Source organism: Python bivittatus, unplaced genomic scaffold, assembly GCF_059951505.1.
Source record: "Python bivittatus isolate LINGU-HERP-01145 unplaced genomic scaffold, Pbiv_v1 ctg000580_np1212, whole genome shotgun sequence".
In the NCBI taxonomy this organism is placed as follows: domain Eukaryota; kingdom Metazoa; phylum Chordata; class Lepidosauria; order Squamata; family Pythonidae; genus Python; species Python bivittatus.
This window is the reverse complement of record NW_028277087.1, coordinates 21,576,083-21,599,621: the sequence shown is the minus strand read 5'-3', so window position 1 is coordinate 21,599,621 and position 23,539 is coordinate 21,576,083. Positions and strand designations below refer to the sequence as shown.

The following is a 23,539-nucleotide window of genomic DNA, read 5'->3' as shown; positions in this document are numbered from 1 at the left end:
CATAAACTTTACATGGTGGGAAATAATCTCCTGTTAATCACTGCAAGGTTATGTTTAGTGTCTTCCATGCTCATTGTACCAAAGTTTGTGGTTGAGGTGAACAGCTTTAACCATGATTTAGAACCATGGTTCATTGTACAGTTGCTTGGTATAGCCACAGCTTCACATGCTATCCAGACATGAGTGGAGAGATAAGATATAGGCAGAATACGAGTAGGTGCAAACTGATCCTGCTACAAGTATGACCCACCTGCATTTCCTATAGAACGTATGAAACTCTTCAAGATAAATATGGGATGGGGAAAAATTAGCTGTCCTTCATTCTAAGCAGAGCAGCTCATATCATGTCACTATATGCTTGCTTATTTAGGCTTTTAATAACAGGGCTAGCTACTCAGCTATCACAAGGATAGTTGGAATATCAGTGGACAGATAGAAGACAGGCATATAGAAAATTAACTGCTGGGCTATCTTGATCATAGTTAGCTTAAATCACAGAAAAGCATGTTGCACAAATGCACTGAAGTTTACAAAGTCTGATTACAGAATAGAGTTATATTTTGATTAAAACCTCAATGATCGTACAGTGGACAATCTTTTTTCATCCTCTATCTTTAACTGCACATCAGTATGAAGGTTTTTCCCATCACATAATTGCTTCCTTTGCTAAGCTTCTGCATGTCAGGTTGCTCTTAAAGACACAGAAGCAGGGAGTATGAAAATGTGGACCCTGGTATTTTTAAAGTGTGTGTAGGAGAGCAAAATACAGCGAATTACTCTCATAATTCAAACTGGAAGAGAGAATTTAGGATTTGCCTCAAAAGAAGCTAAATCATGGTCTTTACACGGGCTTCTTTCTCCCTCCACTCCCCAATTTTACTTCTTTAGTTCAGCACAAGCCTAGGTAAACACTCCAGCTCCATCATTCTCCATTAGGCAGGACCTTTACACATAAGGTACAAGGGGTAGCAGGAGATATATGCCAATTCAAGTAACTTTGCCAACTGTATGAAGAATACAAAATCTGAGTGAGTGGGGCAAGAGGGAAGCAAAAGGATGAACCTTAGCAAACTTTGTCCCCTTCAACTTTGAAAGACAAAGAACACAGGGCAGCAGCTAGTGAAGGAAAAGCATTTTAAGATCATTAGCTCATCTTTTTCCAAGTGTTCTCTGCTTTTTGAATGGTTGCACTACACTGGCATTTGAAAATCCTTTCAGAATCCAATCCATAAATACTGTACAGCTTTCCAGATTATGGTTTCAAAGTCAGAAATTAGCTGTAGGTTGGGGGGTATCATTTTTTTTTCTTTCTGACCCTTCTCTTTCACCTGTAAGTCCTACCCACTTCCAGAGTTTCGGGTCACATCTGTAATCAAGCCCAGTTCTGGAGAGAGTTAATAAGGATTCCTTCAACCATGATGGAATCTACAATCCACAATTTCAAGTTCTGGTTTGAGGGCAACCCTGATTAGCTCTAATTGTCACTGACCCCAATGTAGGCCCATTGCATTAAGCAACAGATACAGGAAAATATGACAAAAAGGAGGAAGATTCTAGTTCCTCAAGGTTATGAGAGGGAGGTGGTACAAGAAATAATGAAACCACCTACTCACAGGAACCTTTAACTCTAAAACAGAATGAATGCTACACTTGGCAACAACCATCTCTGGCATAATAGCTTTCAAATGTTTTGGGTTTAGTATTCCCATCCACATCACTTCCATATCACTTGGCCTTATATGTAGTAAAATCAGTTGTCTTACCTCTTAACAATTTAGGCAACATTTTGAGCACAATGAAAATGCTTCAGAGTATTAAGGCCCATTGATTTCAAGAGATTTGCTTTAAGTATGACTAAATCCAGGATTCCATCTATTTACCTCAGTAATTCTTACAGCTCCAAATGGTGGGACATAACTCCTATTTATGAGAGAGGGAGGAGTAAAGTTGAAAAAGAGAACCATTTATGGCATTCATTGTGTAGGTAAGGTTTCAACTGGAAACAAAAATGAATTACCACCTGTGGTTTCTCATGCTCCATCGTTACCAACTGTTACAGTCCTACAAAATAATGTATACTTTCAAGATTTCTACTGAAGCAGTTCTGGTATCTGATTTTGAGGTTTGGAAAAATTAAAGGAAATTTTAAGAAAGGCTGACAGAAGACAGGATGGTTTGACACCATCACCAATGACACAATAGGAGTTAATTCAAAGAAGCAGTTACTGACAGACAGTCCTAGCAAATGATGTCAATGAGGTCATGAAGAGTTGGAAGCAACTGAACAACAAAATTAACTATCGATTTGTTATTCATTTGCTATTATCGTATGACTTTATTTCCTAAGACATCTTGAAAGAGCATTTGTTGTAATCTGTAATCTGATTTGTAGCCACAGCTGCAATGAAATAGGATTCTTGGTTGACAAGTATTGCCGCCAGTCCATATTAGCAGTAGTTGCCATAAAGAATCTTTGCACCACCATCTTTTTCCATTGCCTATATGTAATTTACAGCAAATTCCATCTTAATCCAGTTTGCATGACCTCCCCACAAGAATTAGATCTAATGAGACACTGTATGAAACAATTAAAGATAACCAGTTCCATATACTTGGAAGTTAAATTTCTTGAAATGTTTGGTGGAAAGGGTCTGCCTCTGTTAGAATTCAGCTGCAATCCACTTTGTCCCCAAGACTGCACTTTTGTTCCCCACATATCTTGCATGCTAAACCATCTTTACACATTTCTAATCTGCATACATCTCAGCAGTGTCAAATTTCTTAAATTCCATCTTGCAGCAAGTAGCAAACTAATCCATATCTGCCTTTCAGTCAATCTTTAATCATCTCTCTACTTTGTATAGCATTTTACTGATTATGAATATGCATGTTTGTTGTTACATGCAGCTGATTTTATCTGGAGTTGATAAGCAGTCCAGAAACAGTATTCTGCCTTGAAATACAGAAGAGAAATTTGTTAAACTCATTAGTGACATACACCACTATGCTTTCAAAAGATTTCTGTTCTTTGACCATTTCAAAACAAAACAAATATACTCTTTCACCCCCACCACTTCGCAAAGAAGTAGAAACATGGGCCATCATACAGTCCCTTACTCCATAGCTGACCGTGGCTAACAACTGTATTTTTATGGGCTTTTTCTCAACCACCTCCCCACTCTTCTAAAACTCTCGATTTCCTCCGCAACTCCCGCCTCCAACTCTCCCGACGCAAACAGCCGCGTCCAGCTCAAAATGTCACAGAATTCTTTGTTGCTTCTCGTGCCCGGATCGCTCCTGCCGGCTGCCAGAGTCCAAAACTGCGCGGGTTTCTTTTCTTTTCTTTTTTTTTTTAACTCAGAAGTACAGTGCAGGGCAAGCGAGCTCAGCAGAGGAGCCCCGTGCTGCATTTTCGGAGCAGAGGAGCAGGTCAAAGAAAAGACGGAAAGAAAAAAGAAAGTGGAGTTGACACCTTCAGGAGAACAAAGGCGGCTTCAGACAACAAAGGCCGCCAGGTAAAGCAACCAGCCAATAAAATCCCAGGCGCGAGGAAGTCGCCCAGCAAGGGGCGGAGGGGGCGGTCAGGGGGAGAGCGAAATGGTCTCAGCCCAGCGAAGGCGACCCCACTCGCGGCTCGCACCTTGGCCCCGATCCCCGGCATCCCAGCTCCCAGCCAGGCAGAGGGAAGGAGCGGAACTTTCCAAGCGCAGCGAGAGACGCACGCCGCGGGAGGAATTTGTGTTTTTTTGTTTCTTCTTCCTCCCCGTGTCACTCCAGCAAATGGCTCCTTTCTTTTTCAACCTAATCTTTCCCGCCCAGGCATGTTTGGCTCCGCTCTCGGGAGTGTTTAGCAGCAGGAGCAGCAGCAATAGCAGCTCTCTTGCTCCCCGCACCCCCGCCCCATAGGTGAGAAAGACATTTTCTCATTCCGCGATGCTTCAGCAAACGAACTCGAATAATAACAACAACAACAAAACCAGCAACCCCTTCCTTGCTCCTTCTTCGCTCAAGCGGGTCTTTCTCCTTGCTCCCGGAACTTGGCGGGGGCGGGCGCGCAGGACCTCCCCCCGCTTCCCCAACTCCACGCAGTCTACGCGGGAAGCGCGTTCTGCAGCTGCAGCGGCGCTTCCCTGCCTCAGAAGCCCCCGCCGCGGCCGCTGGCGTAGCCACGAATGGGATCCCCGCGCTGGGCGGCGGCGGCAGCCCACTTTTCCTGGAGAAAATACGAAGAGAAAGACTCACTTTTCCGCGCGCGCTGCGGTCCAAGATCTGGAGGGGGCAGCTGCTCCAGATCAGCTGGGGGGAGGTGGATGAGGGGAGGGGAGAGGGGAGAGGGGAGAGGGGAGGGCAGGGGCGAGGAAAAGACGGCGAGAGGAAGGTCTCTGGGCGGCCCCGGTTGGGTCCGACTCCCTCCTCGCAGGATGGGGCTCTGCTCTTCGACGCTCTCGCCGTCCCCTCGGGAGCGCAAACTCCGCCCCAGAGCCGCTGCGCCCGTCCTGACCTCTTCGGCTGCAGGCGCTATCGTGACCGTTTCGGATGTCGGAACCGGAGATTGCGGCTCCCTGCCTCGCCCTCCCTTTCCTTAGCCGGCAGCCCGCCAGGCCGCCCCCGGGAGAGAAGGCATAAGGAGGAGGATCTCCTCGCGCTCAGCCTAGCGTGAGTACTTTTCCACCGCCCCCTTTGGCCAAGCAAACAAACAAACAGCACGTGGCTGGGAACGGGGAGGCTGGCCAGGGGAGGCGCGCGGGGAGCACCTGCTCTGGCCGGCGGAGAGGGCCTTGCACTGCTCGGGCCCAGGCGGACGGAAGCCGGACCCGCTGAGTCTGTGGGGCTGGTCAAGTGAACATCGGGTCGGAAAGGAAAATGGCGCGAGCAATGAACTTTCCTTAAGGCAGGCGCTGCGTGACGGGACTAGCGTGCTGGGGTTTAAACTGGGTAATCCCGCTTCTCATGAAGTGGTAAACCCCGTGGGAGTACATTTCTGCAGCCGTGCAGGTGATAATTACAGATGTACACATTACATTAGCTTGGGGTCGACCTACATCCTCAATTCACTTCGGATAATTCATTCTGCTAAAATGTATTCAGAAGATCGAGTCGAGACAGGATGGTTCCATTCAGTTTTCTGAACCAATTGAGTTAAAAAGCATGTGGATGTGCACAAATCCATATTTTTTCGTGGAATCAAGAATCAGTTCAGAACCATCATCCAAGCTTTGCACAGCCTTAGATATGGCTGAATGCTTTAAAATCTGAGCAAATTAACTTCACTCAGATGAATACAGACAAATGAAATACAGTAGCTGCCAGAAGCAACTGCCAACCAGCTGGAACTGTAAGCCCCTTTCCTTAAATTAATCTAGAGCTCCCACTTTTTTTTTGACTAAGACGACAGGTGGAGGAGGGTGCATGGGTGGCCACAGCAGCACACACAAGTGATTTCCAGCCCAGGGGTGGCTGCTGTGGGGGGGTGGGGTGGGGTGGGGGTAGATTTAACCAAGTGACTTACGACCTTCCCCATTGACTGCTTGTGGGAAGCTGGCAGGAAAGGTCACAAATGATGAACATGTGACTGCAAGGTGCTGCAGCTGTCGTAAGTGTGAGACGGTTACCAAGTGCCCAGATCATGATCATGTGACTGCAGGGGTGGTGCAAGGGTTGGAACTTAGAGGACCAGTCATAAATACCACTCATTCAACACCATCACAACTTTGAATGGTCACTAAAAGAGTGGTCGGTATGCAAGGGCTACCTGTTTCTGTAATGGGCTATGTACTCAGCTACCCATTGACAGTTGTAATGAAAACTTTAGTCAGTTCATCTTTACTCAACAAATAATATGGTTTACATCTTAGCATTAGTCAATGATCTGAGCAGTTTTATCCACATCAAAGATTAACCCTACATGCAAAGAATATATTGGAATTATGAAATGAATGACAAATGCAACAGAAAATAAAACAGTAAATATGTAAGTATGACAAAACCACCCCATAAATGGGTTCTCTGAGAATAAGTTGTCATCTCAACCAGTGAACCTGTAAGCACTTCATATGAATGAAGCCAACAGAGAGACATCTAAAACCACCATGAGTATTTCTGACTGCCCAGGATAATAATGGAAAACTTTCCCCATCAAAGCTGGGTTGTTGGAGAAGTCCGTCAGGATCAACAGGGAAGATTTTCCCCAGTTGATTTCAAGATGGAGATCAATGGAGATAATCACTCTCAATAATGTGTTTGTACCCATTCACTGGATGTGTTCAAGAAGAGGCAAGAGAATTTTTTCAGCAATTAAGCAGTGCAAAAGAGATTGGACTTGATGATGTAATTAGTCTTTGCCAACTCTCTGTTTCTACTATATCCACTCTAAAAGGATTGAAGAAAGAAGTTTGCTTATAAGTTAAATAATTATAAATAAGCTTATAAGAAGAAGAATGCTTATCAGTATGATCAGTAATCAGCCACAACAATTACTTTCCCCCCAAGGGGAGGTTTACACGGAATCGATGGAATCTTGAACAAGACTTGAATCTTTCAGATTCTGTATCTCAATCCCTAATAATGTGTAAATGTGTAAAATACTCTATCGAGTTGTTTTAAAGTTGTACTTTTTTTTAGCAGCTACACTACATTGCTATCTTCAGTTGATATACTAACTATACCCTTTCCTGAACAGGGGTAACCTAGTTACAATTGTTAATATGGCCACCTCATATTTAATAACTGTAGTTACTCCATGTGGGGTGGTTCTTATGCTAGATCCAGAAACTGCAGTTGGCGCAAAGTGTGGCATCCTGATCGCTGGGTGGGACACCCAGCCATACGCATTTATTATTTATTCATCAAATACATATGTCTGCCCATCTATCCAATGAAACTGGGCAGTGAACAGAATAAAATAGTCCACATTTGTTTGTTTTATCTCTTCATGCATTCCACACTTCTCTCTGTAATTGTTTCTGCTTCCACAAACCTGACTAACGGCCTAAAAAAATGTTACAACTTGAGGGTGTGGCTGGTTAGAACTTGAGCCTCACCTTGACAACCACCCATGCTGATGATTTATATTTTGCTTTGCAGGAAGGCAGGCACTCCTTCTGGGTGGCTATATATCTACTGGAAAACTCTGCTCACTTCTGGCTTTATCATTTTTGTCCATCCTTTTATTTGTGATTTAGCCATATAAAATACCCATTACATTGGGGGGAAAACCCTCCAATATTGCAGACAGTGATAGGGTTCTCATAGTGCATTAAGCCTTGGTTTGCTTAACTATTATTTTTTAATTAAATCTCAATTGTCTAGGCTTACTTAAGCCAAAACACCTTAAGCCAAAAATAAATGGCATTATGACTTAACTGAAAAAGGCTTAAACTTTCTGCGAAAGGTTATCAGTCTTTTATTCTGGTAAAATGCCTTGAGTGGCTCCTTGGTTGGCAGAACTTCAGCTGAAATTCCGTGTTGTTCCAGTGCCAAATATCAATGGTGGAGAAGACTTCAGGTCGGAGACCCTGTTCAATAACTTGTAGTGCAAGAAGTTTGTCAGAGAGAAATTGTATTAACCATCAATTGGATTCATTTTAGCCCCGGACTGGAACATTCCATCTGTGCGATACACACCCACTTGGGAATAAATCTCACTAAATTCTATAGTTCTGACTTCAAAATAAAATTGTATAGGATTGCATTGTTAACTGTTCTGTAAATTGCATCAACTCTGACTTCTGCTACTGGAGAAAACAAGCAGATGGTAATGTTTTGTTCTCAGGCAAGTGATTTTTTTGTTTTCACTCAGGACTCTTCACTGACCTTTTTTTTTGAAAGACAACTAGTTTCCGATGCATCTCCAGGTCCTGCAGCTGTTACATTAATGTGGGGATGAAACTGCAGCTGAAAATTCTTGGATTAATTCTGGTGATGTGCCTGTCTTTGATTTCCTGGTGATGGAGGAGCTGTGAAAAGGCTCTTTGCACTCCTTTGCAGAGCTATTTGGCAGTGACAGCACCCGTAGCAGAGCCAAGGAATGCCGCTGACAGATGTGGGCCTATTTCCTGCCTGTAGCCCTTAGTAGGAACCCAATGATGCCAAAGACCAGTAAAGTTCTGACCATGTTTAAGATGGACAAGGCAGTGGCAGATGCCATTCAAGTGTTTGGTCTTTTCATGGGATGAACTTTCAAATTTTTATCCATGAAATTTCAACCCAGTCAACAGAATAAAACAGGCAACTATAATCCCTACAATATCTATGCCACTTCCTTCGTGAAACCTAAATGAAGGATATATCCCACCCTATGCATTGGTCTGAAACGATTTCAGACCAATGGTTATCATGGAGGCCATGAAATTCTGAGTAGGCCCTAATAAGGCAGCCTCAGCATGAATGTTGAAGCCTCCTAGGATCAATTTTATGAAATTTTCCAACATAACACTTGAGACCTCCTCAGCACTCCTTGCTCAGGCAGGCAGGTTGTTGGGTAACAGATTCCTGGTTATCTCACTGCCCCAATCCCTAAAGAGGCTTATAGTCTGTCTACTTCAGAGAGTTTTCTGGTGAACAAAATAATATTCCTACAGACCACAGCAACAGCACACACCCCAGGACCCAGCCTGGGTTGCTGCTGCATTGAGAAACTACAAGGGCACAGCTAGGTCAGATCCAGACCACCCAGCTTACCCACCCAAAGAGAAGGATGAAAATCAGTTGCTTCTTCAGCTTATCCAAAGGTCTTCCAGCTTTTCCTTCTCTCCCTCTCTGTTTTCTTTTCCCTCCCATTTGGTGTTCTTTCCCAATCCTTTTCTTCTCCACATACCTGTTTCTGTCTTGTCTACTGCCATTGACTCATTGTGTTTCTTTCACATAGATGGGCCCTAGTAGACTGTTCCATTGGGGTTTTACATGGTTGCCTCCTAATTTATTTGCCTCCCTAATTGTCACTTTTCCTCATGAAATATTAACGCTGCTCATTGTTCTGGTACTGCGGGTTTCCTTTCCATATCATTTCTTTTGTACAAAAGATAAGAAACTGAATAAGGAGGCACAGCAAGAGGAGAGTAATTTGTTTTGTTTTTAAGAGCCCAATAAATATATTTAGGCATTGTATCATAGGAGAATCTTTGCAAAGCTGTTCAAAACATTTATGTTATGTACATGCTACCAAAGGAGATTTTAAGGATTGCACTATGTTTTTTAAATTTTATTTTAAAAAGCATCATTATTTACATTCCTTTCTTAGCATTGTAGCTGTCAGCTTGACTATTGGTGCTTTTTGATAAAAACTGAGATAGACATCTTTTAAAAAGGGGGTATAAAGTGGTTTATAATTTCTTAAACTAAAAGAAAAAGCAATATTATATTCCAATACTTTACAGTGACAAAGGGTGGATAAATAGCTCTAACAAGGTGATGAGAAAATGCAATTTCCCCAGGGAAAATACAGATATAAACTGCACAACAGGCAAGGGTACAGAGCCAGTGGATATAAGCAGGAGGCACCAGTCTCTGGGCTGATCCCTGGCACACAGATTGTCATCCCAAATATGTGGGTCACAAGTGATTGGGGTTCTGATTCCAACTGCCAATCATCTTCAATACACTGCTACTGAACATACCAGCTCACTGAATCATACTCTACTGGGAAAGATGTAACAGCTGTCTGTGGAAAAATAATGCAATGTAAATCCATCAAAGGTCATTGTGTCCATGCTTAGTGTCTTATTACAAGGAGCAAGATTGACAAAGCAAGTACAGTTTCATTTTCTGAATTAATTCAAGCAAATACAGGGCAGAAAAGAGTAATCATACAGTTTTTTATTGCTATTTTGACCTTATTCCATACAGTTCAAGGCGGTGTATGTGATCTCCTCTGCCTTCTTGGTCCGTAATTTGTAGACAGTTTATTAACAGTACTGGGAAAATGATATTGCCAAATGCTCCTGGCTCACAAACTCCTGGAGGGTGTTTGGCTCAAAGCAGTCCTCTCCAACTTTTGCCCTATATTGGGGAGTCATCGGTTACATTCACATACAGTAACATGTTAAATCAAGAAGCCGTCACTGGATCCCACCATACTGGACAATTTTCATCCGGTCTTTTTAGGGAAGGTGGTTGAGAAGGTGGTATTGTTGCAGCTCCAGAGGATCCTGGAGGAAACAGATTATCTGGACCCTTTTCAGTCAGGTTTCAGGGCTGTATACAGGATGGAAATGGCATTGGTCGCACTCATGGATGATCTCTGGTGGGAGTGGGATGGGGTAGTGCATCCATCTTTGCTCTTCTTGACCTCTCAGTGGCTTTCAATACCATCGACTTGGGGAGTTGGGAGTGGGCGGCACACTTTTGTGCTGGTTCTCTTCCTTCCTCCAAGGTTGATCCCAGTAGGTGTTGATTGGGGGCGAGAGGTCCAGCTCTGTGGGGTGCCCCAGGGTTCGGTACTCTCTCCGCTCCTTTTTAATATCTACGTGAAACTACTGGGTGAGATCATCCGTCACCATGGGATGAAGTATCATCAATATGCTGATGATACCCAGTTATACATCTCCATCCCGGGTGAGGTGAGTGATGCTGTGACCACCTTTTGTGGTGCCTGGAGGCTGTGGGGGTCTGGATGGGGTGCAGCAGGCTTCAGCTGAACCCTGGTAGGAGTGGCTATGGATTGGAGGCCCCTCTGTATCCAAGGATTTACCGTCTTTGGTTTTGGACAGAGTTGCGCTGCCCCAGATGCACCCAGTGTGTAATCTGGGGGTCCTCCTGGACTTATGATTCCAGCTCAAGGAGCAGGTGGCAGTCATGACCAGGAGACCCTTTGCCCACCTTCGTGTGGTGCACCAGTTATGCCCTTTCCTGGATCAGGAGGCTCTCCAGTCAGTCAATCGTGCCCTGGTCATCTCTTGGCTAGACTATTGCAATGCGCTCTACATCGGGCTACCTTTGAAGAGTATCCTGAACCTACAGCTGGTCCAAAATGCAGCCATGTGGATAATTTTGAGTGCTCCAAGAATGGCGCATATAACACCTTTACTACACGAGCTACATTGGGTCCCAGTCTGCTTCCAGGTCCAATTCAAAGTGTTGGTTATCACCTTTAAAGCCCTACATGGCATGGGTCCAGGTTACCTGAGGGACTGTCTTACCTCCGTCACAGCAACCCGTCCCATCTGGTCAGGCAGAGAGGGCATGTTGTGGGTCCTGTTAGCAAGAGAACATCGACTGGTGGGGCCCAGGAGGAGAGCCTTTTCTGCTGTTGCCCCCGCCCTTTGGAGCATTCTCCCCCCAGAGATGCGGCAGGCCCCTACCCTACCAGCCTTCCAGAAAAAATTGAAGACCTGGCTCTGCCAGCTTGCATGGGGGGATAACAACTCTACCCAATCCTGGGGGTGGCTAGCACCTCAATGACACTTCCTCAGTGATCGCCAATTATTTTGGATCTTTTTTTTTCATTTATTACTGTAATTTTGTAATTTTAATTGATTTTAATTGTTTTGTAAACTGCCCAGATTCATTCAGCAAGATGGCAGTGACAAATTCAATAAATAAAATAAATCATACAATATGTGAAACCAGTTAAACCAGTGTTTCTCAACCTCGGCAACTTTAAGATGTGTGGACTTCAACTTCCAGAATTCCCCATGGCTGGCTGGGGAATTCTGGGAATTGAAATCCACACATCTTAAAGTTGCAGAGGTTGAGAAACTCTGTGTTAAACCATATAGGCTCCTCTAACTCATGTAGCATTGGGCTGACAGAGCAAGAATGATAACCCTAGCCAAGCTACAAGGTCACACAATTGAGTCTTCATTGCTTTTCTATTTGCATGTGCTAGATGTTCCCCTAGTTGTTTTTTAATCACACAACAATTAGCTGGCTGATGTAAAAGATTTCCCCAATTTGCCACCCCCTTTATGAAAGGTGAGAAGGTTAGGGCATTTTGCCAATATGGGAGAGGGGCAGAATAAATTAATTGTTAGAAATGATAAGCAGACAAAGGCTGCTTGTATTTTCCTTTAGTTACATAGACTAGCAGACTTTGTAGGCAAGTAAGAAATGGTTCAGAAAAGACACAAAAGGAAGTTATTCCAATAATCAAGGTAATGAACAAATCGCCACCCAGAGTCACTGGTTTGAGATGGGCATGTGCAGAGTACAGCAATGCTCCCAGAAAAACTTTGCCCAGGGAAAAATACACATCAGCATGAGAGGTTTGCAAACTGGAATGTTCATATCTTGTTCTTCAAAGAAACTCAGCCAGAAAATATATACTATCTGGTTGTTTATTGATAAAAATGCAAAACTTCATAAAATACAAGTTGTATACAAAATATAGAAAAAACACATCTTCTCATAAATTCAGCATCCAAGACTTATTTACAAACATAAAGTCTCTAGCCAAAAACTCTCAGAGAAGAGGTACACTACTTGGTTATTAGTTACAACTACATAACCCATAAAACTACATAACTACGTGGTGGCTAACGCTCTACTGCAAGGCTGGGCATACAATGCTCCAGTTATATTGCCACTCCATACCCCCCCACTGGGTATCTAACATACACACGCCAATAGGTGGCAGCATTTAGCAATATACCGTATTTTTCCGACAATAAGACGCCCAATGTACAAGACGACCCTCACTTTTCCAACCCAAAATTAAGAAATCAATATTTTAAAGATAGTGCAGAACACATTTTTATTTAGTAATTAGTTAACATTTACCTGATACACTCGGTGGCAGGAGGTCCAAACCGTCTCTTGGCAGCTCTATTTCCAGGCTCTTTTGCATAACTGATTACATTCAAGCACGAGTGAAACTGCCGATAGTTTGTCTCTGCAAACAGACTTCCTCCAATTGGTTTGTTCAGCATCAGCTGACATCAGTTACATCAGGCTCGTGATTGGAGGAAGTCTGTTTGGGAGACAAGCTATTTCACTCGTGATTGGAGGCTAGCAATAGGAGGAAGCCTGTCTGCAGAAACAAAGTATGGGCAGTTTTGCAACCGCGCGATTCTTGGTTGACTTCCTTGAATAAGACGCCCTTCAATTTTTAGAGTAAGGATTTTAGGAAAAAGTATCGTCTTATAATCGGAAAAATACGGTACGTGCACAACACACAGTCACAAGTTGTTTTGTTTACATGAGCTGCATAAGCTAGACATAATATTGTTGTACAGATAACAGGATGAATTTCTTCCCATGAGAAACTCCTGACAGGGCAGCTATACAAATAAAAATAAATAAATAAGGAAAGGGAAAGGGAAAGGTCAGCAATCAGACTGGATATATACTATTAAATGGATAAATGAATATAGTCAATAAACATTCCACAACACTTCTGAAAGTGTTCTGAAATATAATCAAATACAGAAAACGGTAAACAAGTTTTGACTATGAATTATACTTTTTCTATATTCTAGCATAGAAAAGAAATCCAAGCTTTAATTTGCCTATTTCTTAATTCTTGTAGCTATAGAAAAACGTAGCGCGCATGTCTACACAGAGCTTGTGGGATGCATTTCTTGGAGGTCCTATAAAGAGCTTGATTGTTGAAGTGATGCACTCAGCCAGCCAATGAAAGGAAGAGTTCCTACTGATGCTTTTTGCAGAGAGCCTTTTAGGGAGCAGAAGAATGATGGATGTCCCACCAGCCAGAAGAGCTTTTTAAGGGGGAAAAAAAAATTCAAAGCACAGGGTGCAACTGCAGGTGAAGGCAGTCTATTTACTCCCAAGGAAGTAATAACAGAATTTCTCTCTTCTCTTTCTTAAAATAGCAAAGAGTCCAAATTTCTTGGACTGATGGACACAAAAGGAGTGAGCCAAGCAGAAAATAAAGGGAGCAAGTCACGGGTACATTTTCAAGCAGAAAACAAAGCTTCGCAAGGTTAGGATACTTCCTCCTTGAGTAGTAGAGGTCTAATAGGTACATGGGGGGCATTGCTCTCAAGAAAAAGTCAAGCCAAGTTCAGGGGAAAGGGGGAAAATGAGGGAAACTAGGTTTTTTAGGAAAAGGGGGGGAAAAAGCATTTACTATATTTTAAAATTTCCTACACAGTAACGTAAATCTAACACTTTGTGGATATCATCCTAGATGCCTCACATTCACACAGTCTGCTTATAGGAGTGCTCCCATGTCCCTATCCAATTAAATAAATCCCCAGGATGTCTCCTGAACTTTGATTTAGGGAGAATACATTTCTTGTCAGAGACAAAAGGTGCAACATCTTATCTCAGTTACTGTGCACACTCCTCTCTGGCTGCTAGCATCTAAGTCCAGGGCCAGCCTGTTTACTAGCAAGGCACTTGTTTGTACGCTGACTACAAACATCATGTTCCACTAAGGTTGTGAACCCTTTCTTGCAGGTGCTGGCATGTGCAGGAGAAAATATGCCAGGCAAAATCCCCCCCACCCCTGATTATCTTCCCAGGGACCTGAGAAAGAATGAGCCCTGTTAGCACTGCAGATGCTATTTCAGAGCTGTCTCAGTGTTCAGCTCTCAGTATTCATCCCATAAACCAAGTTATCAGGTCCCCAGTGTGCGTGATAACCAGCTGTTGCTCTTAAATACTAGGTCAGTTTGTAATAATCCTGTCCTCATTTACAACATAATCATAGATGAGGTGACCAGTCTGGCATGTACTGTATAACAGAGACCTAATAGCTGCCTGGTGGTGTTCAGGGTGACTCAGGTGGGGAGGGACAAGTCACAGGAACATCTACAGAACTGGTGTGAAGAATATCTGGTAGACAAAATCACTCAGATCCTCTCAGTGGAATTGGAATCTAGGCAAGTCCAGTTGAGGTGCCTGGGGCATGGTCTTGTGGTCTTATCTGGAATGTGTTTGAGCCTGTGATTCCTGATAAAGTGGACAGGGCCCTTCACAGTGTGAGCTTGGCCATCTATTTATTAGATCCATGTTCCTCCTAGGTTGTTACTGGAAGGTGACATGTGATTGAGTCCATGAAATGGTGTCACCTTCATTGAGGAGGGGGGTAGTTTCTCAATCCTTAACAGTTTTGGACAATTTTCATCCATTCACCAAGTTTCCTATTTAGGGAAGGTTGGAGAACGCAATTGGGAACAGTTTCCAGAAGATCCTGGAGGAAACAGATTATCTGGACCCATTTCAGTCAAGTTCCAGACAATGGTATAGTATAAAGATGCAGTGATCATCTTTTGACCATCCTTGTTTGGTGGAGTTGAGATGGAAGGGGTGCATCAGTCCTGGTGCTATCTTAGGAGCTTTTGATATTGTTGATCAGAGTATCTTTCTGGATGAACTGCAGGAATGGGAATGGGGGGTGCCATGTTACGGTGATTCTCTTCCTTTTTCTATCACCAATTCCAGTTGATGTTGATGGGGGTGGGTGGGAGAGGTTTAGTCCATGATCCCTCATTTGTGGGGTGCTTCAAGGTTCAGTGCTTTTGCCCCTCCTGTTTAACATCTACATGAAACTGTTGAGTGAGGTCATCCATTTAAAGTTTTGGATCATCAGTATGATACCCAGTTGTACATCTTGACCCCAGGCTATCCAAGTGATGCTGTCAATGTCCTATCCCAGTGTCTGGAAGCTGTGTGGGTCTGGATAGGGAGGAACAAACTTAGATTCAGTCCTAACAAGACCAACTAGCTGTGGGTATTTGGGTCTTCTGGCTTGGAGACTTTCCATCTCTAGCCTTGGATGGAGTAGCACATCCCCACTCAGGTCTGATGTCTAGTCTGCGGGTCTTCTTGGACTCACGGCTCCTGCTTGACAAACAGGTGGCAACTGTGGACAAGAGGGCTTTTGTGCCAGTTTTGCCCATTCCGGTACCAGGAAGCCCTCCAAATAGTCACTCATACACCCTAGTTACCTCACAAATGGATTATTGCAATGAGCTCTTTATGGGGCTGTCCTTGAAATCTATTCAGAAGCTACAGCAGGTCCAGAATATGGCAGTGTGGGTAATAACGGGGATGCCAAGGTATGCCAATGGGATGCTACTGCTCTGTGAGCTGCACTAATTACTAGTTATCTTCCAGGTGCAATTCAAGAAGCTGGTTACCACCTTCATGGCTTATGGACTGCCTATCTGCATAAGTTTTGGCCCATCTGCATAAGCTTTGGTCAGGGTGGGCACATTACAAATCCCTTTGATTAAACAAAGTTATATATTGGGACCTAGGAAGTGTGCCTGCTCTATCATGGTGCCTGAAACAGCACCCCCTATCCCTGAGATCCATATGGTTCCCATCCTGATGATGTTCAGAAAGTTACTGAAAACCCAGCTATTCTTCTGGGTCTTGGAGTAGGGTGGGTACCAAGGACTTTCATCTATTATGGATTGTTTTCTTCTGGATGTCTATGACTTATGTTCTTTTATCATTATTTCCTGCTTTTAAAGTTGTACTGCCCAGACTCTTGTAGAGTCAGACAGCTTCTAAATTGTACGAATAAAAATAAATAGGTTTTCACACCATTGGCAGCATACAGTAACTTGGCTCTAGTAAATGTGTTGCCTAGCAAGGCAAGCAACAATCATAAATTAAGCACCAATATTTGATTAGAGGGCATTAAGGTAGCACTGAATAGACTTTTACTATGTAATTTTGGTTGCCATGCCTTGGCAGTTAGAGCAGTACTTTATTAAAAAGTCTTTGTTCTGTCCTGGGGTTTGATTAAAGTTAACTATGCACAGTCCAACCACCAGGAATAGAATAAAAGTCAAAGCAATAATAATATATAATATATACATTAAATTTCAAAAATACAATAAAAATCAAAGCAATAAGAAAATAAGTCATTCACTTCTGCCTGGTTCAGCATCCAGAAGCAACCTGATTCAGTCTTGAGACTTGTCTGCTGGGGGGTCTGTTCCTTTGTAGTACGAGGTGTGGTTCAAGGAGGAATTATCTTTTTAGCACACAGTGGTGTTGGTCATGATCAGCATTTGTAAATGTCCCTTTCATCTCAGCTGGACAGCATTCTTCATTTTTTAGACTTTTATGTGGCCAATCCTGTGGTTTGAGACACGGCAGGGTTGCTTTGGATCTTTCGGCGGATGCTCTGGAGGGAAATCAGGTTCCCTCAGGCCAGAGGCAGGCTCTGGTGCATAAGATTTCCAGAAAGGGCTGCATGTCTGACAGAAGAGGTTGCCAATATGTAGCTAGAGGTAAGAGCATTTCAAAAGGTTTTATTAGCAACATGCTCAATGACAGATAGAGCCACAGGATGAAGGAGAGCATCTAAAAGGTTTTTAATAAGGGGAGCATATAAGAAAGAAGAGAAGCAGATTCCAGGACTTCAAAAGAGGAGCAGGCAGCATAGCCACTTGTAAGTTTGTCTTTGGGGTCTTGCAAATGAGACCCATCAATATTGCACTAATACAGGCTCTGAGTGGGTACAACTATTACCTTTCTCTGCTTCATGGTTAAAAGGATATTGGGCTTTCTTAGGCAGAGCTTTGGAGGGAATCTACAGAAATTTTTACAGGCTGGACTGAGGCAATGCAACCTATCCTGTTGGAGTACTTTGCCCATAGTGAAAACAAAACATCTGCTAAGATGTTATGTTCCTTGGGCTAAGATGTTCCTGGTTGCCCTCCTGTGAAGAGGCCTAATCAGAAGAAATAAAGCCTCTGTAGTAAGTTGCATAGATTCAAGGGAATCTATCAAGGGAAAGGAAATAGCAGTTCTCAGCTGGCACAATACCTTTTCCCAGAAGGCTAACTGGGGAGAGGAACTTGGGAGAAAAGCATGAGGCTCACTTATCTGATGGAAACAGATAGAGACAGGCATGAAACAGATTGATCAGAAATTCCTACAGCATGTACTAAAGAGGAAAATAAAGGAATATCCTGGAAATCAATAGATCTGATAATGAAAAAGGAAGCTGCTGTGCTTAAAAGGCGGGACACAGTTTCTCCAGATACTTTGCACTGCACAAAGGAATCAGCAGAGGGAAAAGAAAAGAGACATGCTAAGATGCAATTACTTACAACTGTTCTCTTCTAGGGCTGCTCATCCTGGGACTTGAAAGTGATTTTGATGTTGTCTTCAGGACAATCCCATTTCCAGTGCCCAAGATTCCCACAGAAATGGCAGCCCCTTAGAAGACGTGTAGGAAAATGCCAATTTTGATTTTGTAATTTATTTTTTCAGTAGCTTCCTCCACCCCATCTCCTTTGGTAGGAATTGAAAGAGCGGAGACCTTGAAGCTGATCAACTTGGAGTGCATCAGCTGGATTTCCATTTTTTCCCCTTTTTCTCAGATATTTTTGGGACTGAGTAGCAAGGCTTACTATTTCAGCAAGATTCTTTCCTTCCCTGTCAAGAGCTACTGACTGGAGATGATGCTGTATTTTCCATTGAAGCTTTTCTACAAAAGAGGCTTACATGGAGAAGACCAGATTGATTTATATTGGAGAGACCTGGGTATGGCTGAACCATAGTTCTCAGATAAGCCATAAAATCTCAGGATCTTCTTCTTAAAATCCTCTTTGCATCTTTGCACCTTGAGCTGGTCAATTTTAATCAGACAAACAGTTAAGATATTGTTTATGCAAGCTCTTCTTTTGCTCAGCTAATTTCTTATTAGGATTCTAGAGGCTAATAATAATGGATTCCTGCCAGTGTATAGCAGCTTCTATTTCCCATACCTTAGAGCAGCACTTCTCAACTTTGGCAACTCTAAGATGTGTAGACTTCAACTCCCAGAATTCCTCAGGAAGTCCACACATCTTAGAGTTGCCAAGGTTGAGAAACACTGCCTTCGAGGCACACCATTGCTTTGGGCCTACTTTGCATTTTTCTGCAGAGTTTTTAGATTTGTCAATTTCTCCATATTCCAAATCCTATTCTGTGATAACTGGGCACCTGGGTTGGACTGACCCCAAGTAATTTTACTCCAGGAATTTAGAAAAGAACAAGACAGCTTGCCATAGTAGGTGAGGATGAGTTCCCTTTCTTAAATACCAGAATTCCCTCTCATCCTGAGTCTAAATGGGGAGATGGGAGTGGGATTATTATTATGATTATTATTATTAATCATAATCATAATAATAAAACTTGTATGCCACCTGATTCTCAACAACTCTGGATGGCTCACATCAATCAAAGAAATTACAATAAAATCAATAAAAGATAAAGATAAAAGAGGGAACCACTCTTTCCTTCCAAATTACTGGAAGCAAATAGCCTGGAGTGGCTGTATCTCTTTATTTAGACATGGTTGAAACAGATGTAACATACAACAACATAACAATAAATGTGCACAAGCCTTTTAAAAAAAACCTTTTCCCAATTTTCTTGGTCCCAGAATTTTGTTTATCCATTGGTCCTAGGGTTATTAGAAATCCCAACAGGCAAAGGAGGACATGGACAATTGGAAAGGGGGTCAAATGGGGGAAAAGGAGGACACACTAACTGCTTAACTTTCTCAGCATCCGCAACAAAAATTACAGTGAAAAAGAAAGAGAGAAAGAAGAGAGAGAGAGAATGTATTTAGGCCTACGTGTATATAAAATTACTTTTTGCAGCATCAGAAAGGCTGGTTTTTCAATCGCAGGAATGTTCTAGAGCTGGTTAGGAGGCAAAAGCCTTCAGCATGTAACTGATTAAGATCTTGTCAATTTTAGGCAGCATCCCCAGCTGGCTGGAGGGTACTAATCAACTAATTAAAGTCACAGAGCAGAGCTTGTCAATTTGTGGTTAGCATTTATTTGGGAAGTGCTGTGCCACAGAGAAAAGCTGCTCTAGAAGAGATACCTTTTTAGATACTCAAAAAGCCTGACAATATTTGATATTAAGGCTATACCTGCTGGACAGAGGACATGAAGCCAAAAAGGGGGACATGTCCTCCTTTTGCTGGATGCCTGGTAACCCAGTCTGATCCCCTATTGGAGCCAGACCCCTATCTTAAGGTTCCTGTCCATCAACCTGGGTTGGACTTCCCAAATGCTAGCATATCAACCTCTCAGTCTTGCAAAACACGGGACCTGTTACCCATCTCAGCATTGGAAGGCCCAAGGTACAAGCTTCTTTAGACTGCTCACCCCAGAGTGCAGGAAATCCACGCTGGGAGCCATCCAGGGAATCCTGCAAAATGCTTCACCCTCCTGAAAGACAGAAAGAAAAAAAGGTCCTTCATCTCTTGCTTGTGGTGACAAGGAAGGGCAAGCTTTTGCCTGAGCCTGATGGTGTAATGAGCCAATCTCAGGGACTTGCACATCATTAATCAAAAAAGATTGAAAGCACCAGACACACAGCTGAGGATAAAAGCAGTTGTCAGGCTGGTGAGGCTGGCAAACTCAGGAAACAAGAAACATTTGGATTTCTGGAAATGATTTTATTGCTAGTAGAGTAATGTAACAGAATCTTGAAAGCCTGTCAAAGCAGTTCTCCTGCTCAACTTACACCTAGAGTAATTAAGACGGAGTTACTCTGAGTCTCTTCCTCATGCTTCCCATCTCAGCTGTCTGTTTGAACTGTAAGTTCAGGTGTCTCTTTGCAATGATCCTGTTTCTTCCTCTGCTTTCCCAGAGGAATGGCTTGTTAGACCAGTGTTTTCCAAACATGGCAACTTTAAGATGTGTGGACTCCAACTCCCAGAATTCCCCAGTCAACACGTTTAAGCCCACACATCTTAAAGTTACCAAGAGTGAAAAATATTGTGTTAGACATTTCATCACAGCACAAGGAAATTTCACTACTTACAAGGAAATAAGAGCAGAGATTCTCTCTTTGCTTTCTTACTTAAAATAGCAGAGTCCAATGGTGATTTATAAACATTTCTTGGAGACAAATAATTGAATCAGGGTCCCAAAAGGTGTGAGTCAAGCAGAAAACCAAAGGAGCTCAACAGGATTAGAATGCTTTAGTGTTGTATAGTATTGCATTTTGTACAAACCCCAAAGCCTAGCCTGCAGACTCTACATTGCTATTGGGTTTAGAACTTTTCCCTCACCAACATAGTTCATACACTCCCACAGGATACCTTACACCTTATAAAATATTAATAGAACATAACAATAATAATATTACGCTTTTTAAAATAAGCATTGCATATCTATATTAAAAATCCATAGGATTTCTTGAATTAGCACTTTTATGCCATTTAACATTGTTCTTGACCTTACTAAAATGGAATAGTTTATCAAATTTTAATACAATTTTAATCCTTCCATCTTTAGGAAAAATAAGAATGAATGCAATGTTTAAAATATGGACAGTCTTCTGATTAGGGTTTATTAGAGATTTCTAATAAAATTGTATTCCAACATAGAGATGAGTGAGCACTTTGACTCATTTTTGGATTAAATAATTACCAAACGTATACATTTCTTTATAAAGTAGAAAGAAATTGAAACATTTTTTTCAAAATGAACTTTGAGAAAGCAATACCAACGTATGTATACATTCAGGCACGGTGTTTTGAATGCTGCTGTTTTAAACGTGGAATACCAGCCAGATATGAATTTTTATGAATTTTTACATTAAGACTACAATCTATTTTTTTAAAAGCTTTTTTTAACTTCCTGTGTTTCACAAGATAGGTAATTACAATATGGTCTACTTTACAAACTCTATTTAATTAATTTGGCTGACAAAGTTAAGTAAAAAAGTTGTTCTTTTTCAAAAAGAACTCACCAACATTCACAAATTTAATTAGAAATGGTACAGAAAGAACAAGATTAAAAATAATCAGATATGGGATAAGGGAAAATTCCCAAAGCTTCCTATCTGTTTTTGCTGAATGATTGGATTTTCATATTGCATGAAGCTATAATGTGGTTTGTTGGCGGGGGGGGGGGGTTGTATTTTATGAGTCCAGCCACCTGTGGTTATACACCATAATTAAAAGTGTTATATGAACCCAACCAATGGTGGTTTCAATAAACTAAGGTCAGGCAAACCAGAGATTTACGTAATGTGTGAACCAACCAATATTCTCCAAAGCCACTAAATTAATGTGTGCCCATCAGAACCAAACTGTAGGCCTCCAGATATCATAGCCTCTTCTAGCATGATCACTGCTAAATTATGGTGAGAGGTTTACTTCAGCAATCTGTGAAGTGCCACAGTTCCCATCTTGCCATAAAGTGCCCCTTGAGAGATTTTGACATGTATTCAGTACTTATGTTGTTGTTGTTATTGTTGGTCATAGATTTTGCCAGATGTTAACCCATCTTCAATTTCACTCCTTGCAGTAATGTCGTTAAACTGCTTGGCAATGAGTATGTGCAGACCAGTCAGATGTTTCAACCAAAAGCCATGCAGTTCATCGTCACCTGGTGCTGACCAATTCTTGATCTTCCTTGCCCTTTTCTTCACTATTTCTGCTGTTATTACAAGTACTTTCATTTCAGCTTTTTTTTATTCTTATCCACCTCCTTTATCCATTCTTGTTGTATTTCTTTGGGTTGTCCCATAGCTGCACCCAGAACTGCACTGTTTCTTCTTCGTCAGGTGTTGATTAGTTCAATGCAGTCTCTCCATTGATGGATTGGTAGAAATGTTTCTGATTTGACTGAAATTGGAGATTCTGCCTATAGTGTGGAATTTGAGCTTTGTATCTGCTGATCTTTTTGGCTATGGCTGTTATTTGCTGCTTTATTACTTCCAGTGCTTCTTTGATCTTCCTAGTTTCTAGGTGATATTTCTTGATCAGGTATTCTTTGGTCTTCTTGTTCTTCAGCTTCTTTTCTTTCATCTGTTCTAGCTAGTTTGCATCTGATCTTAGCATGCTGATCTTATTTTTCAACCTGAGCTTCCACTTTGGTGGTGCACTCTTTGGCTTTTTTTCTTGTTTGTTGATTTTGCATCCAAGGTATTCAGTTATAACTGCAGCCGTGCTGTACATCAGTTGGTTTGTTTCTTGCAGTGAGCTGGTGCTGATATTTGATATTACAGTACCGGCATTGTTTAATACTTGTTCTAGCTGTTTCTTTGTAATAAGCTTCAATGCAGGCAACCTTATTCTGTTCTTTTTGTGGTGTTCTAGATGCTCAGTTATTCTTTGTTTCAATTCCTCTTGTTTTTTAGCTAGAGGGCCTTGTTGTTTCTGAAGAGAAGGCTCTACAGTCTGAGCTACTTCTGGCAAGGCTTCAATATCTTTGGCCTGCATAGACCTTGTGCAAAACAAGCAACACAAATCTTTCTGGGTTAACCAAAAGTAAAAAGTTTATTAAAAGCGTTTGCAAAGGCTGGTGGGCTTCACAGTGTGCAAGCGGGAACCCACATACAAACTCCGGGATAATTATATACATTCCCAATCGCAAGTCCTTCCCTTTTTCCCCATTGGCTAAGGTACTCTGGGTGTACACTCTTTCCGGCCGCTCTAAGATTTCTTCCTGGTCCCTCTCACCTCATCCATTGCATGTTTATGGTAATTGCTCAAGGTTTCAGCTAATTGCATTATACTGATAAAGATTGGTCCAAATTAATTTTTATTTACATTGTCCCACACAAGGAGACAACTTCCTCTCCATCTGCCACTATTTGATAACCATAACACTTAACACTACTTTCCTATCTCTCACAACCTTTGCAATTCTTCCAATTCTAC

The 23,539-nt window shown here is 42.2% G+C and overlaps 2 protein-coding genes across 7 annotated transcripts in view; one reads left to right on the top strand and one right to left on the bottom strand.

Annotated features, from left to right (window-relative positions):
• The window catches only part of SYNE2 (spectrin repeat containing nuclear envelope protein 2), a 231,703-nt gene extending 227,332 nt beyond the window's left edge, over positions 1-4,371 (bottom strand). For all 6 annotated transcript variants that reach the window (XM_088149745.1, XM_088149748.1, XM_088149747.1 and 3 more), the window contains exon 1: positions 4,243-4,371. The gene's annotated coding sequence lies outside the window, so the exon portion shown is untranslated. The remainder of the gene's footprint in view (positions 1-4,242) is intronic.
• Positions 180-16,025, top strand: LOC112541267 (uncharacterized). The gene is made up of 5 exons (XM_088149911.1): positions 180-213; positions 3,362-3,515; positions 3,916-4,656; positions 13,767-13,876; positions 15,050-16,025. The coding sequence occupies exons 1-5, from the start codon at positions 180-182 to the stop codon at positions 15,145-15,147; spliced, it is 1,137 nt and encodes a 378-aa protein (XP_088006037.1). The 3' UTR covers positions 15,148-16,025.
• Positions 16,026-23,539: the final 7,514 nt, after the last annotated feature.

Excerpts from the sequence above, each read along its gene's own strand:
- LOC112541267 (XM_088149911.1), top strand. The coding sequence starts at position 180 with ATGAGTGGAGAGATAAGATATAGGCAGAATACGA. Across the intron at positions 3,516-3,915 it reads CAGACAACAAAGGCCGCCAG|ACATTTTCTCATTCCGCGAT; the intron begins GTAAAGCAACCA and ends TAGGTGAGAAAG. Across the intron at positions 13,877-15,049 it reads AGAAAACAAAGCTTCGCAAG|GGAAGGTTGGAGAACGCAAT; the intron begins GTTAGGATACTT and ends TTTCCTATTTAG.